Source organism: Thecamonas trahens (genome assembly GCF_000142905.1).
Source record: "Thecamonas trahens ATCC 50062 unplaced genomic scaffold supercont1.26, whole genome shotgun sequence".
NCBI classification, from domain to species: domain Eukaryota; order Apusomonadida; family Apusomonadidae; genus Thecamonas; species Thecamonas trahens.
Window position 1 is genome coordinate 318,453 of NW_013657654.1, and position 13,959 is coordinate 332,411.

Consider the following 13,959-nt stretch of genomic DNA (forward strand, 5'->3'; position numbering starts at 1 on the left):
TCAGGTGGAGCCAGCCAGACCCATGACAGCGGCGACGGCCTCTATGCCGACCTTGTCGATGTCGGTGAAGCGAGCACGATGCGGCGAGTCGATATCAATGACAGCAACAAGCTTGCCCTCTGCATCGAGAACAGGAACCACGATCTCTGACTCGGAGGCACAATCACAGGCAATGTGACCTGGGAACTCGTGCACGTTGGGCACGAGCTGTGTGGCGACCTGTTCGGCGGCGGAGCCAACGACACCCTTTCCAAAGGGAATGGTAGCTCTTGCGGCACCACCTTGAAAGGGACCAAGGATGCACTTGCGGGCTTCGAGGTCGACGCGGTAGAAACCCGCCCAGTTGGTGTACTGCTCGCCCGGTGCTCCAAACTGGCTCATCCAACCATTAAGCGTCTCAAAGATAACCGCAGCCGCATTGGCCATGTTCGCCACTTTGTCACGCTGTCCGCTCACCACGCCGCCCACGTCCGCCACAAGTGCCTCGTACTTGCTCGCCGCATCGGGAATGTCACTCGCCCGGAGGAGGTCTCCACTCTCGTTGTGATCCTGCACCTCGTCAGTCATACGTTTGCTTCTGATCCTGCTCACTGCTGTTGTCGTCGAGTGAGGTCTGCCCGCAGTTCCGCAACCAATCTCGATGGCAAATGCCGCAAGTCACATGTGGTCGCCCCGACCTGGCTCGTCTGCTTGGGAGATTTCCTCGCATCTACTGCGCTGACCTGCAGTGCCAGCACACCATGCCGATTGGCACAGTGCCAGCACACCATGCCGATTGGCACATTCCGCGCCGCATGCTCGCATGGATGTAACACGGCTGGCTGACTCGGTTCATTAGAGCATGTCTCGCGCCGCCGACGTCCATGATCGCTGCTTGATCTACACTCCATGGCGCGACCGCCAGAATCGGATCGCCGAGGTGACAGCTGTGGAGAGCGCCTGAGCCCGCTCGCGGAGGGTAGTGCGCTGAGGCTCGTGCGCCGCCCGCGCCGTTGTCGGCATGGTCATGGCAAACTTGACCAGCGCAACAGCGTGGCCTTCGACGTCGTACGCAGCGTTGGTCTCAGAATCGAGCGCCCGCTTGATGGCCTTGACGTTGGTTCCGACGCCCTGCAGCGCGGCCGTGAACTCGCCCTCGGGCAAGTACCGCCCGGGATCGCTCAGCACCGCCACAGACTTGCCCAGCTCGTCGGCGAGCGCGTTGAGCGACGCCAGCTGTGATGCTGCCAGCGACGGCGGCGCGGTCGGCTCGCGCGCCGACGGCCGGCGGCTGGCCGCCGCAGAGCCCGAGAGCCCAGACGCGAGCTCGGCTTCGAGCGCGTTGAGCTCATCCTCGAGCGACATCCCGCCCGCGCCCCCGCCAGGGCCGGACGCTGTCGCCGAGTACACCGGCGCCGACGCCTGCCGATGCGACGGGATTACCGGCGCAACAGGCGGAAGTCCCGCCCCCGCCGACGCCGCAACCGGGTAGCCTGCAATTGATGCCCGCGAGCCAGCCGTCCCACCTCCGCCCCCGCCGGCGGCCAGCTTGATGTTGGCCTGCTGGAGCTCTGCCCGCAGCGAGTCGACCTCGCGGTTCTTGGCCTCGGCCAGCTTCAACCGTCGCGTCAGGTCCTGCGCAATGGCAGCCAGCCGCCGCGTCTCGTCCTTGGCCTTGGCCACCGCCGCCGAGTTGGCAGCCGGATCGGCCGCGGGCACCGCATGCGCCGATCGCGCCGCATTGGTCGCGGTCTCCAGCTCCTTCTGGAGCCGTGTCCGCTCCTGCACCAGGTGGTTGACCTGGAGCTGGAGCGTGTCGGTCTCGGCTAGCTTTGCCCGCGCCCGCTGCAGTTCCAGCCGGGTCTCGATCAGCTCCGACTGCGCCGCCTCGACACCCGAGTTGAGCGAGGCCTTGATTGACTGCGCAGACTTGGCCGACTCGTCCTCCAGTCGCGCCACCCGCGCCTTCAGCGCCGCGTTCGCATCACGCGTCGCCTTCAGCTCGCCCACAGCCTTCTTCAACAGCGAGTTGAGCCGCCGCTCTTCGTTGCGCATGTTGACCTCGTTGGCCTCGTACTCCGCAACACCAATCTCCAGGTCACGGATCTTGGACTTGAGAGCACGAACCTCGGCCTCGGACGCCGCAAGCGTCTCAGAGACCTCGCTCTTCTGTTGCCGGATCGATGCAAGCTCTGCAGACAGCTCGCCGCGCTCCGCCAGCGACGAGCTCTCAGACTCGATGATCCGCCCGCGCAGCGTCTTGAGCTCAGCCTCCTTGACCGACAGCTTCTCGTCGAGTTCGACCCGCTCACGCTCCAGCTTCTTGGCCTTGGCCTGCACGTCGACCACAAGGTCATCCAGCCGGGCCGAGTGCTTCACCAGTCCGTCGTACGACCGCCTCAGCTCGCGGAACCGCTTGCCGTCCTCATCCATCATGATTCGCAGCCGGTCGACCTCGGCCATCACCGCCTTTTTGCCGATCCCACCCATTGTCGTCCGCGTCGCCGCTCGCACATCCAGTCGCGCCTGGTCGCTCGCGCTTACCACCTGGCTCGGCGCCGCGCTTTCCTTCGCAGCCGCCACGTCCGCACGGGGTTCGTCCTTGGAGTTGGCCGGCACAGGCTTGGTTGCCTTGGCCGGCGCGGGCTTGGCGGCTTTGGCCGGCGTGGGCTTGGCGGCCTTGGCCGGCGTAGGCTCGCTTGCCGCCTCAGCTGCCGGCTCCGGCGGTGCCGCAGCCTCCCGCTCCGGATCAGCCAGTACGGCCGGCAGAGCCGGCGGCGGACCGACGAGCACATCCGGCTCGGCCGTCACCGCCAGCGCCTCGGACACAATCTTTTCGACCTCGTCTAGCACTGGCTGCGAGGCCGTAGTGCCGTCGGCCTCACCGGTCACCGGCATGGAAGGCGAGCCGTTGCCCTCCTTGAGAACGAGGAAAATCTTGACGTAGTTGTGCGGAAAGATGCCAATCATGCCGTTGCAGTTGCCCTCCCACCAGCCATCGTCGTCCTTGTGAATGACAAAGAGAAAGGCCTCGGCATCAAACGAGAGTTCGCCCTCGTACTGAGCCGCGTACGGAAACTGCGCCTGCGCCACCGCAATGTACTCAAAAGGACCGGCCAGCGGCGGTTCGAAAAACGTCTCGTTACCGATCTCGATCAGGTCCGACGTGATCTGGTTAATGTGCGGAGTGTACTGGACCGTGGCCATCATCGACGCCCCGGGCGCCCGCAGGATGTTGGGCCCAATCACCGTCGCCAGGTTCGCCACGCCCATCTTGTTCACCGCCGAAAACTGCTGAACCCGGAAGAGAAACGCACACAAGTGCCGCAGCAAGTCGCGGTGTGGCTTGGGCAGCGCCGCATACAGCGCACGGTACAGGTCGCGCCGCGTCGCCAGAGAGTCTGCCGCCCCGGCCGCGATCCACCCATGGAAGAGCGAGAACGTCAGCAGCGGCTCGGTGAGCTCACGGAGATACAGCTTGAAGAGCCCCGCCACAACATGCGGATCGTTGGTCTCAAACAAGTCCGGATCTCCACCCGAGTCGTACTCGGCCCTGAGCGCGTTGATCTTGGACTGGGCGCCCGAGAGGCGAAACACACCCTCTGCCTCGAGCCCTTCAGCATCCAAGAACTCGATGCAGCGATCAACCACCGCCGGCAGCTCATAAGCAAAACCATCTCTAGCCAGACCCTCTTCCAGACTCACACCAAACAGCTTTGTCCCAGCCGCAGCCACCGGTCCATCACCAGTAGATGACATACGGATGGAATCAGGGCGTCTCCCGTTTTGGCTCAAAAGGAGGCGTGTGTGTGTGTGTGTGGCCTGCGCAGCACCACCACCACCACCACCACCAGCAGCAGCAGCAGCAGCAGCAGCAGACGAACGAACGAGTTCAGTGTCGAACAGGGGAGAGGCCATTCGAGCATATGCATACACGGAGCATGTCAAGTAGTACATGTATGATGTGAGTAGGAACGGTGTGGACGGTGGGAGGAGGAGGAGGAGGAGGAGGAGGAGGAGGAGGGAGAGGCCAAGTTGGCGACACCTGCGTTTCCCTCGAATTGTCGCTTCCGGCCCGCCACAGCCATAGACAACTTGACCTCTACATGCAACACCCAAGCAGAACAACCTTCCACAACACAACATACATAGTTGCAAACGCAACAAATACCATCTCTTCAATTATGGTCCTCACCACTACAACCATGACCACGCTAGAGTTCTACAACCACCTCCCCCCCTCCCCTTCCCTTCCCTTCCACCGACCCAGTCCCTTCGAGTAACAATGGATGAGACCATGTTTTATCAATGTTTTTCAATGGCCAAACATACCGTCAGTGCGTCACGTGGTGCGGTGCCATTCCTCGTGTGCCCAAATTGTCATGCCATTCCTGTTGAGCGGCAGATGGAAGCGGACGAGAGCGGCGGCAAATCATACAAGCACTCATGTTAGCGCTGCCGAGAATGGTGTCGAGGTCGAAGCGGCCGACGCGTACTGCCGTGGTCGTGTCGTGCTGACAGATGTAGCGCAGTGCCCAGCTCGCCTGATGCCTGAGGGGGATGATGGGATAATCTGATCGTGAGAGTCTGGAGGCGTTTGTGGAGGCGAAATGCGTCGTAGCTGTCTATAAGTGCGACGAGGCAGTCGTAGCCATTGTTGTCCGAGGACGCCAAGCCCACATCGAGGCAGACACCCCGCGAGGTGTCACATCCGTCACCGTTCCTCGAGTGCGGCGGCCAAACGGCTTTTGCGGCGAAAATTTTGAATGTTTTGCGCGGCGCGCTCTTAAGCCGCTCTCAACGACCATAACGGCCTGACTGACCGCACACCTCACCCACATCTTCCCCCCCACCCCACCCCCCCCTTCCCCCTTTCTCCCTTTCTCCCTTCCCCTCTCCCCCAGTGCTGTGAGTGGTATCTGTTGAAACACAAAGGAGAAGATGTCAGGTGATGATGATGCTCTCAAGATGCTAGAGGCTTTGACTATGGACGACTCCGAGTCTGACGACGGTCCGCCTGTATCTTTGGCTACAACCACAACGTCGACCGAGGCAAGTGCAAGACGCCCACCTCCTCCGTCGAGCTCTCCACCACCGCGGGTCACAGAGACCCGTGACCCGCTCGAGACTGCTGCTCTCAACTCGCGTATCTCGCAGTTGGAGCGTGACCTGGCAAGCGCCAAGCGCCGCGGACGTGACGCCGAGAGCACCGCCGACAAGCTCCGACGGGAGCTTGATGCTGCGCGGCGGCGCATTCGTGAGGCCGAGGATGAGACGGCTCGAGCTCGCGACGAAGCCTCTGTCCTCCGCGACCAGCTGGCAACGGCAAGCGCAAACTCGGCGGCGGCGTCGAGCTCGGCGGCGGACACGCTGCGGGCACGGCGGGATGCGCTCGAGCGCGAGTTCCGCGAGAAAATCGACCGCCACCGCGACGAGGCGACGCGCGCGGCTGAGGCCCGCGCTCTGGCACTCCGCTCGGAGCTGGAGCGCGAGGCTTCGGCTCGGCGCGAGAAGCTCGAGCGGGATGCCCGCGAGATGCTGGCGCGGCACATGGAGGAAGCCGAGCGTGAGCTGAGCGCCCGGCGTGAGGCCATGGAGCGCGAGCATGACGAACGGATCCGCGACGCCATGGACCGCATATCGTCGGAGCGCCGCGAGCTGCGGGTCAGCTACGAGCGCAAGTCGGAGACACTCCGGGTTGAGGCCATCAAGCACAAGTCGGCCCTCGATGCGCGGATCGAGGAGCTCGAGGACGCGCTGCGCGAGGCAAACGCCCAGCTCGCTGACACCAAGTACGCCATCGAGCGCGAGGTCAAGGCCAAGCACGCCGCAACTATGGCGGCCATGCAGCGTAAGTTTGAGGACGAGCGGGCCTCGCTAGTGCGCGAGAACGAGGCTACGGTGGACAAGTACGAGGATGCCCTGGCGGCGCTCCGCCAGCAGCACGCGCTGGCGATCAAGGCGCGGTCAGCCAAGCTTGACGAGCTGGTGGCGACAACGGCCAAGGCCGAGGCCGAACGGGCAGCGCAGTTTGCGGACATGGTGGCACAGATGGAGAGCTCGGTCCAGGGCCAGCTCGGCGTGCTCAAGCGCGAGCTGGCGCAGTCTCAGGACGCCAACGCCAAGCTCGCCGAAGAGCTGCAGGCTGCGACGGTGGCGCTCGCCGAGTCTGAGCAAGCGCTGACCAAACAGACGTCGCTGCTCAAGAGCCAGGCGGCGCGCGATGCCGCCGAGCTTACTGCCAAGCTCAACGACGAGATTGTGCAGCTCCAGGTCCAGCTGTCCGAAATGACAGACACTGTTGCGGAACTCGAGCGCGACAAGGCTGTAGAGGCGCAAAAGGTCCAGAAGGAGATTGAGCTGGCGATGAAGACCAAGTACCAAAACATCCAGGCCGAGTTTGAGGAGCGGTTCCTCGCCGAGCAAGAGGCCCGGATCCGGCAGCAGGAGGAGATTCTCCTGGCACGCGAGGCCGAACTTGAGGCGCGCGAGGCCGACATGCTCGACAACTTCCGCAAGCAACGTGACGAGAACGAGGCCCAGCTCCAGCGCAAGGTGGCGACGCTCCAGAAGGAGCTGCTCGCCAAGCAGGCCAAAATCGAGGAGGAGATGCAGACACGCGACTCGGAGCGCGAGTTTGAGGCGACGTCGCTCAAGGCCGAGCTTCAGCGGCAGGCGGAGCTGCGCATTGTCGAGCTCGACAACAAGGCTGAGGAGCTGCGGCTGGCCAAAATTGCGTTCGAGAAGGACATGCGCGCCAAGTATGAGGCCGCCAAGGCCGCCGACGAGGCCCACCTCGAGAAGCGCCGGCGCGAGCTCGACGCGCACAGCGAGGAGATGCAAGCCCGGCTTGACAGTCAAGCTGAGGCGCTGCGCAACAAGGAGTCGGCGCTGTGGGACGCGCTCGCCGAGCGCGAGACTGCAGCACAGGCCGAGCGCGAGGAGATGCAGGCTGCGCTGTCGGCCAAGCACGCGGCGCTTCAGGCGGAGCTGCTTGACAAGGCGGCGGCCCGTGAAAAGGCGCTGCTGGCACGCGAGAAACAGCTTGCCACTGACTTTTCCCGCAAGGAGAAGGACCTTGCACTTCAGACAGAGGCGCTTCGGTCGCAGCTGCTCGAGGAGCATCGGGCACTGATGGACGAGACAGCCGCGTCTGCGGCTACTGTCGAGGACGAAAAGGCCGAGTACATGACCAAGCTCCAGCTTGCGTACGACGAGCAACTTGCTGCCCTGCAGACACGCGAGCGCAAGCTCAACGACGCGCTCAACGGTACCAAACAGTCGATTGCCGAGCAGCTGGCTGCAAACGAGGCGGCGCGACTCGAGGCTGAGCACGCGATGATCGACAAGCTACAGGCGATGGCCGACGAGCACGCGGCACGGGTGGCAGAGCACAACCGCGCCCGGTCAGTTAAGGAGCAGGCGCTACTCTCCAAGCGACAGGAGGTGGCGACGCTGCTGGCTACCAAGGAGGCCGAGCTGGAGGCGGCGGCGTCTGAGGCACTTGCAGCCCGCGAGGCAGCGCTCGAGGCAACGTACAACGAGCGGGTGGTGGCGCTCAAGCAGCGCGCGGCATCCGATGCTGCGGCGCTGGAGGAGGCCAAGGCCAAGTTTACCAAGCATCGAGCTGAGGTTGAGGCTGAGGCCAGTGAGACGCTGGCCAAGCGGCTGGCAGCGCTTGAGGCCGAGTACATGGACAAGGTGGCGGCACTTGACTCGCGCGAGGCCGACATCTTGATCAAGGCACAGGCGCTGGTTGACAACGCACACAACGAGCTCCGAGAGGCCGCAGTCAAGCGCGAGAACGAGTACGCCGCAGCACAGCAGGCTGCAACCAAGCGCGAGCTTGACCGTCAGGCTGCGTTTGCGGCCAAGTCAGCGGCGGCGCAGGCCGAGATGGATGGCATTCTTGATGCTCTCAAGTCGCAGCTTGCGGTGTCACAGGAGCGGCAGGCCGAGCTGGCCAACCAGCTCTCGGCACTCAACGCGGCTGTGGAGGAGGAGAAGGCACGCGGCCGGTCTGCTATTGCAGACCTCACCATTGCTCACGAGGAGCAGCTGTCGGAGATGCGTGCGGAACACAACCGGGCGCTTGCCTCCAAGGACGTTGACATGGCTGCCGTGGCTGCCAAGCTCGAGAGCTACAAGCGCGAGGCTGCATCCAAGATGGAGTTGGAGCGCGGCGAGCTCGAAGCGCGGCTGCGGGCAGAGCTCGAGGGTGAAAAGCCGAGTACGAGGCGTCGATGGTGGCGGCGTTGGAGGCGTCACGGGCCAAACAGAACGCGGTGCTTGACGAGCGCGAGGCGGCGATCAAGGTCGCCGAGCGTGCGGTCCAGTCAACACTGGAGGAGGCTCGGTTGGAGCTGGAGGCCAAGACGCACGTCATCCGGACCGAGCTCGAGGCCGAGGCAGCAGCCAAGCTCGACGCGCTGGTCAACGAGTACTCTGCCAAGAGGCTGGAGGCTGACGCCGAGCTGGCGGCCGCCAAGCGGGACGTTGCGGCGCGTGCCGAGGCGGCTCGTGCAGACCTCGAGGAGGAGCGGGCAGCGCTTCGGCGGCAGCATGCTGAGGCAATGGAAGCTGTGGAGGCGCGACGCAACGAGATATATGACCACATGCAGGCGCAGATTCGCCAGCTGGAAGAGTCAAAGGAGGCGTTCCGCGCCAAGGTCCATCGTGAGCTCGAGGACGAGCGGCTGAAGGACGCACAGACGCTGGCCGAGGCCAAGGCCAAGCTCTCCGAGATGGAGGAGGAGGCTCTGGCCAAGGCGGCGACGGCGCGGGCGTTGCTTGCCGAGAAGGAGCGGGGGCTCGAGGTCCGCGAGTCCGAGCTCAAGTCTGCGATGGCGGCCAAGCTTGCCGAGGCGCGAGCTGCGGATGAGGCTGAGCTTGCGGCGCTCCGTGCTGCGCTGGCCGAGAAGGAGGCTGCGCTTGACGCGCGCAAGACCGAGGTTGAGGCCGAGCTCAAGGCTGCGCTTGCGGCTAGCGAGTCGGACAAGGCTGCGTTCAAGCAGGCGGTGTACAAGCAGCTTGCGGAAGAGCGTGCAGCCGACAAGGCTGCGGCCGAGGCAGCAGCGGTTGCCCTTGCCGAGACTGAAAAGGCAATGTACGAGCGGGCGTCGGCACTGGCGGCAGAGGCCAAGGCTGCGCGCGCCAAGGCCGAGGCTGACCGCCAGGCTGCACTTGCACGACTCGAGTCCGAGTTCGAAAAGCGGACGATGGAGCTCGACGCCGACCGCAACGCGTTTGAGAGCGAGCTCCGCGAGAAGCAGGAGGCGTTCCGGGTTGAAATGGCCGAGGCGGCACGCAAGAAGGATGCCGAGCTTGCGGCAGCCAAGAAGGAGCTGTACGAGCGGGAGCAGCAGCTCGCGCTCGAGGCTGCACACCAGCGCGCCGACCTTGACCGCGCGTTTGAGGCCAAGGAGCGCGAGCTCCGTGGTGAACTTGTGGCGCGCAAGCAGGAGCTCGAGATCGAGTCTGCGCGGCAGCGTGCCGAGATGGAGGATGCTGTCGAGGCTGCGCTTGCCCGCGAGCGTGAGGTCAAGGCCGAGGCGGCCGCCAAGGTGGAAAAGATGGAGAACGCTCGGCTGCGGCAGGCTAAGGTTGATGCCGAGGAGCGGGCCAACTTTGAGCGGCAGCTGGTGGCCAAGTATGAGACGCTTTCGGCGACGCTGCGCGAGAAGGCGGCGCAGAAGGAGCAAGAGGCCAAGCTCGCGGCCGAGCGTGCGGCGGCCGAGGCCCGGGCTCGGATGGACGAGCTCGAGCAGGCGTTTGCGCTGAAGGAGGAAGCACTCAACGACCGGCGTTCCGAGCTGGAGCAGGAGAAGCGCGCTTACGAGGCCGAGCTGCACGCAGCACATAGGGCCAAGCTTGCCGATCTTGACGAGAAGGCACATCGTCTTGTCGCCGAGCAGGCGAAGTTTGAGAAGGAGGTCAACGCAAAGGCTGATGCTCAGATTGCGGCGCGGAACGCCGAGCTCGAGGAGGCTGCAGAGGCAATGGAGACCAAGGCACGGCGGGCGCGGCAGGAGATAGAGGCACGCGAGCGTGCGGTGAGCACCAAGCTCGCCGAGGCTGAAGCGGCGCTGATGGCCAAGTACGAGGATAAGCTGCGCGAGGTGAAGAAGTTCTCTGCTGAGCGCGAGGGCAAGCTCGAGGAGCGTCAGGCCGCGTTCATGGCTGCGTTTGAGGAGACCAAGGCGCAGCAGTCCGCGGCGCTGGAGGCGCGCCGGAACGAGCTCTCGCAGCGTGAGGAGGCGATGCGAGCGAATGTTCAGGCGCAGCTCGACGCGCTTGCGGCCAAGCGGGCTGCAGACGAGGCCGAGCGATCTGCGTTTGTGGTCAAGATGCTCGAGGAGCGCAAGGACGCCGAGGCTGCGGCGAACGCGGCTGCGCTTGCTGCGGAGGCCAAGATGCAGGCCAACTTTGAGTCGCTGATGCGGCAGGTTGCGTCTGAGAAGGCGGCGAACGAGAGCAAGCTCCGTGAGGAGCGTGCAGCCGCTGCTGCCGAGAGTGATGCGCGGCGCGCCGAGGTCGAGGAACTGCGTCGCGAGATGTTGACCGAGGCTGCGGCCCGCGAGAGCGAGATGCGCGCCGAGATCGAGGCTGCGAAGCGTGCCGACGAGGCTGAGGCTGAGGCGAAGCGCAAGGAGCTTGCGCGTGCCGAGAAGGAGCTTTACCAGGAGTTCCTTGCGCGAGCTGAAGCGCATAAGAAGGAGGTGTACCGCGAAGCCCGCGAGTTCTTGGAGGCCAAGCGTCGCGAGCTGGCGACGACGACCGAGGAACAGCTCAAGGTTGTGGACGAGATCATGCGCGAGCGGACGGAGTACGAGGCCGAGGTCCAGGCTGCACTTCACGAGCTGCGAATGACGAACCGCGAGTTGGAGGACAAGGTGAGCGTAATGATCAAGGAGAAGGAAGCAATGGCAACCCGGACGGTTGCGACCAAGGCGGCACATGCCAAGGAGATGCGCGACATGGAAGCAGCGGCGACCAAGGCACGCAACGAGCTCAAAGCCCAGTTTTCGTCTGAGATCAACGACAAGATGGCTGCAATTTCGCGGCTGACAACGGAGCTTGCTGATACGGAGCGGGCCAGTCGGCTTGAGCTGGAAAAGGCACGAAACGAGATCGAGGCTGAGATGAAGGCCGAGTACGAAGGCGTGCAGAAGAAGCAGGAGGCTGCGATTCTCGCGCTTGCCGAGGACGCGCGGCAGAAGGCACGTGAGGAGGCGATCGAGCAGCGGGCCGAGTGGGAGCAGGAGCTCCACGAGCACTACTCGCGTGCGCAGGCCGAGGCGGAGCGGCGGTGGCAGGGCGAGTACGACAAGCTTGTGCGGACAGAGAAGGAGAAGCTCCGCGAGATGCGGGACGAGCTGAACCGGACGGCACAGGCTAACGTGCAGCGGGTGCTAGGCCAGTGGCGCGAGGCTGAGGAGAAGGCGAGCAAGGAGCGGCTGCAGTTTGAGAAGGAAATTCAGGCCAAGTACGAGTCTGTGATGGCAGACTACTCTGCCAAGATTGCGCGGTTGGAGCGCGAGAAGGAGGCGATCGAGGCGCACAAGTGGGAGGCGCTCGAGGCGGCGTCCAAGGAGCGCGACGCGTACGAGGCTGAGCAGCGGGCCAAGTTTGAGGCTGCTGCGGAGGAGCAGCGACGGTCGTTTGTGCAGGCAAAGCAAGAGCTGGAGCGGCACTACCGGACGGAGATGGAGGACCGCGACTCGCGGCTGCTCGACGCGGCCAAACAGGACCAGGCGGACCGGGCCAAGTACGAGGAGCAGCTACGGGCCAAGTTCCAGGTTGTGGTTGAGCAGAGTCAGGCCGAGCTCAAGGCGCAGCAGGAGCGGTGGCTCAAGCGCGACATGGAGGAGATGGAGCGGCGGGCCGGGATGGAGATGGAGCGGATGCGGATGCTTGCCGAGATGGAGGACAAGGCGGAGACGGAGGCGCGGATGCGGTATGCGACGCTCATGTCCGAGCTGGAATCGTCGTGGCGGGCCGAGGCAGCGAGCCGTGAGGCCAAAATCGAGGCACGGCTGACGGCGCACTACGACGAGCTTCTGCGGGCCAAGAGCGAGCAGCTCGAGCTTGCGCTTGCGGTCAACTCTGAGCTTGAGGAGAACGAGAAGACGCGCTGGGCCGATGCGCTCGAGGAGCTGAAGCGGAAGCATCTCAACACCATGTCGAGCTACGAGGAGAAGCTTCGCGCCAAGTATGAGGCGATGATGGAGCAGTACGACAAGCTGTACCACAAGCAGGTTGCCGACGTCGAGGCTAAGTCACTGTCTGTGGCGTCGGATGCCAACGCGTCTGCGCGTGCATCGCAGGCGCAGCTGCGTAAGTTCAAGATTGCGTTTGGCAAGTGGAAGTTTGACTACCAGCTCGAGCTGCAGAGCAAGTACGAGAAGGTCATTTCGGAGCTGCAGGACCGGTACCTTCACGAGGTCGAGGCGCGTGCGCACGAGGCGTCGTCGTTCCAAGAGGCGGCGAATCTGTCGTCGCTTGCGGCGTCGGAGCGGTCGCTCGGCGTGAGCCGGTCTGCGGCGGCGTCAATGGCGGCGTCCAAGGAGGCAGCGTCGCACGCGGAGAGCGCGTCTGCAGAACTTGTGCAGCTGAAGAACCGGGTGCGCGAGCTGTGGAAGGCGCTCGACGAGGATGTCGAGGTGCAGAACGGGTTCCTCGCCCGGGCGACCGAGATTGCACCGGACGTGCACGGGCTTGTGCGGCTGTACTCGCGCGAGGCGAACAAGCTGTCCGGCAAGCTGCCTCTTGTGCAAAAGGCGGCGCGGCGTGAGTTCCTGAGGTACCGGCTGTCAGCGTCGTCGGGCGGACCTGCAGACCGCGGGATGGTCGACGAGATGCAGCAGCTGACGGCAGAGCTCTCACGCGAGGTTGCCGGGTGGGAGCGCGAGTGGAACGAGACGTTTGCGTACCGTGGCGAGCCATACGTGCAGCGGATGCGTAACGAGTCTGCCGGAGGCGAGGTGCCGGTGCGCGAGTCTGCTGTCCGGAGCCACGGGACAGTTAGTGGCGTGGGGACGTCTGTGAGCGGGGCGGCAGGACGGTCGCCGCTCAAGACGCCCAAGTACCAGTCGCCGTACGTCCGGCGGGCACAGGGGAGCGATGCGGCTCGCGGAGGCGGCGAGGCACTGCGATTCGAGGATCTGCGGCGCTGACGCGCTTTTGGTGTTTGTAAACAGCAGTTAGATGCAAGCTGGAGCACGATAGGCGCCAGACTTGCCGCCGTCTTTGGCGAGGAGGCGGGTGTCTGCGATGACAATGTCGTGGGAGAGAGCCTTGGTCATGTCGTAGACGGTGAGCGCAGCGGCAGATGCACCGGTGAGTGCCTCCATCTCGACGCCTGTCTTCCCATCTACACGGACAGTGCAGACGATGCGGAGCGCCGAGGCCGGGACGTCGATGCCGATGTCGAGCTCGACGCCCGTGATGGGGAGAGGGTGGCACATGGGAATGAGATCCGAAGTCCGCTTAACAGCCATGGTACCGGCAATGACAGCAGTAGCAAAGACAGGTCCCTTGGAGAGGGGGCCAGTGGCGTGATCGTTGTCAGCAGCTGGTTGATCAAGGTTATGATGCGGAGTGTTTGCGAGCAGGGGATTGCGCTTGGGATCGAGGACCGAGTGCGAGAGAACAGCGTCTGGCTCCATCTCCACCAGAGTCCGAGTCAGATGAGCAGGAAGGAAGACAATGGAATGTGCCGATGCCGACCTTGCCGTCGACTTCTTTCCTCCCACTTCGACCATGGACGGGAGCGAGGGGTTAGTGGGCGAGATGTGCGAGAGGGAGGAGGAGGAGGAGGAGGAGGAGGAGGAGGATGCGGATGCGGAGACGGGACAACTCATGCGATGAAGGATACGGAGGGTGCGGGATAGCATAGTGGGTGTAGGTGTGTGGGGTGTGGGGTGTGTGTGTGGGGTGGGGGGGGAGGGGACAGTCGAGGTGGGTAGGGAAAGGGGGGGA

At 64.1% G+C, this 13,959-nt stretch overlaps 4 protein-coding genes across 4 annotated transcripts in view; 1 reads left to right on the forward strand and 3 right to left on the reverse strand.

Annotated features, from left to right (window-relative positions):
• The window catches only part of AMSG_11953 (uncharacterized protein), a 1,577-nt gene extending 972 nt beyond the window's left edge, over nt 1–605 (reverse strand). The window contains exon 1 of the mRNA XM_013901999.1: nt 21–605. Within this exon, the coding sequence (XP_013757453.1) occupies nt 21–567 (547 nt within the window). The 5' untranslated portion in view covers nt 568–605. The remainder of the gene's footprint in view (nt 1–20) is intronic.
• Nucleotides 606–879: 274 nt separating this feature from the next.
• On the reverse strand, nt 880–3,738 carry AMSG_06237 (uncharacterized protein; the record flags this gene model as incomplete). Its single annotated transcript, XM_013901955.1, has 2 exons — nt 880–3,581; nt 3,681–3,738. The coding sequence occupies 2 exons, from the start codon at nt 3,736–3,738 to the stop codon at nt 880–882; spliced, it is 2,760 nt and encodes a 919-aa protein (XP_013757409.1).
• Nucleotides 3,739–4,920: 1,182 nt separating this feature from the next.
• AMSG_06238 (uncharacterized protein) lies at nt 4,921–13,191 on the forward strand (the record flags this gene model as incomplete). Its single annotated transcript, XM_013901956.1, has 2 exons — nt 4,921–8,100; nt 8,211–13,191. The coding sequence occupies 2 exons, from the start codon at nt 4,921–4,923 to the stop codon at nt 13,152–13,154; spliced, it is 8,124 nt and encodes a 2,707-aa protein (XP_013757410.1). The 3' UTR covers nt 13,155–13,191.
• AMSG_06239 (molybdenum cofactor biosynthesis protein C) overlaps nt 13,008–13,959 on the reverse strand; it is a gene marked incomplete at its 5' end in the record, with an annotated part of 1,355 nt that continues 403 nt past the window's right edge. The window contains one exon of the mRNA XM_013901957.1: nt 13,008–13,726. Coding sequence (XP_013757411.1) covers nt 13,182–13,726 — 545 coding nt within the window. The 3' untranslated portion in view covers nt 13,008–13,181. The remainder of the gene's footprint in view (nt 13,727–13,959) is intronic.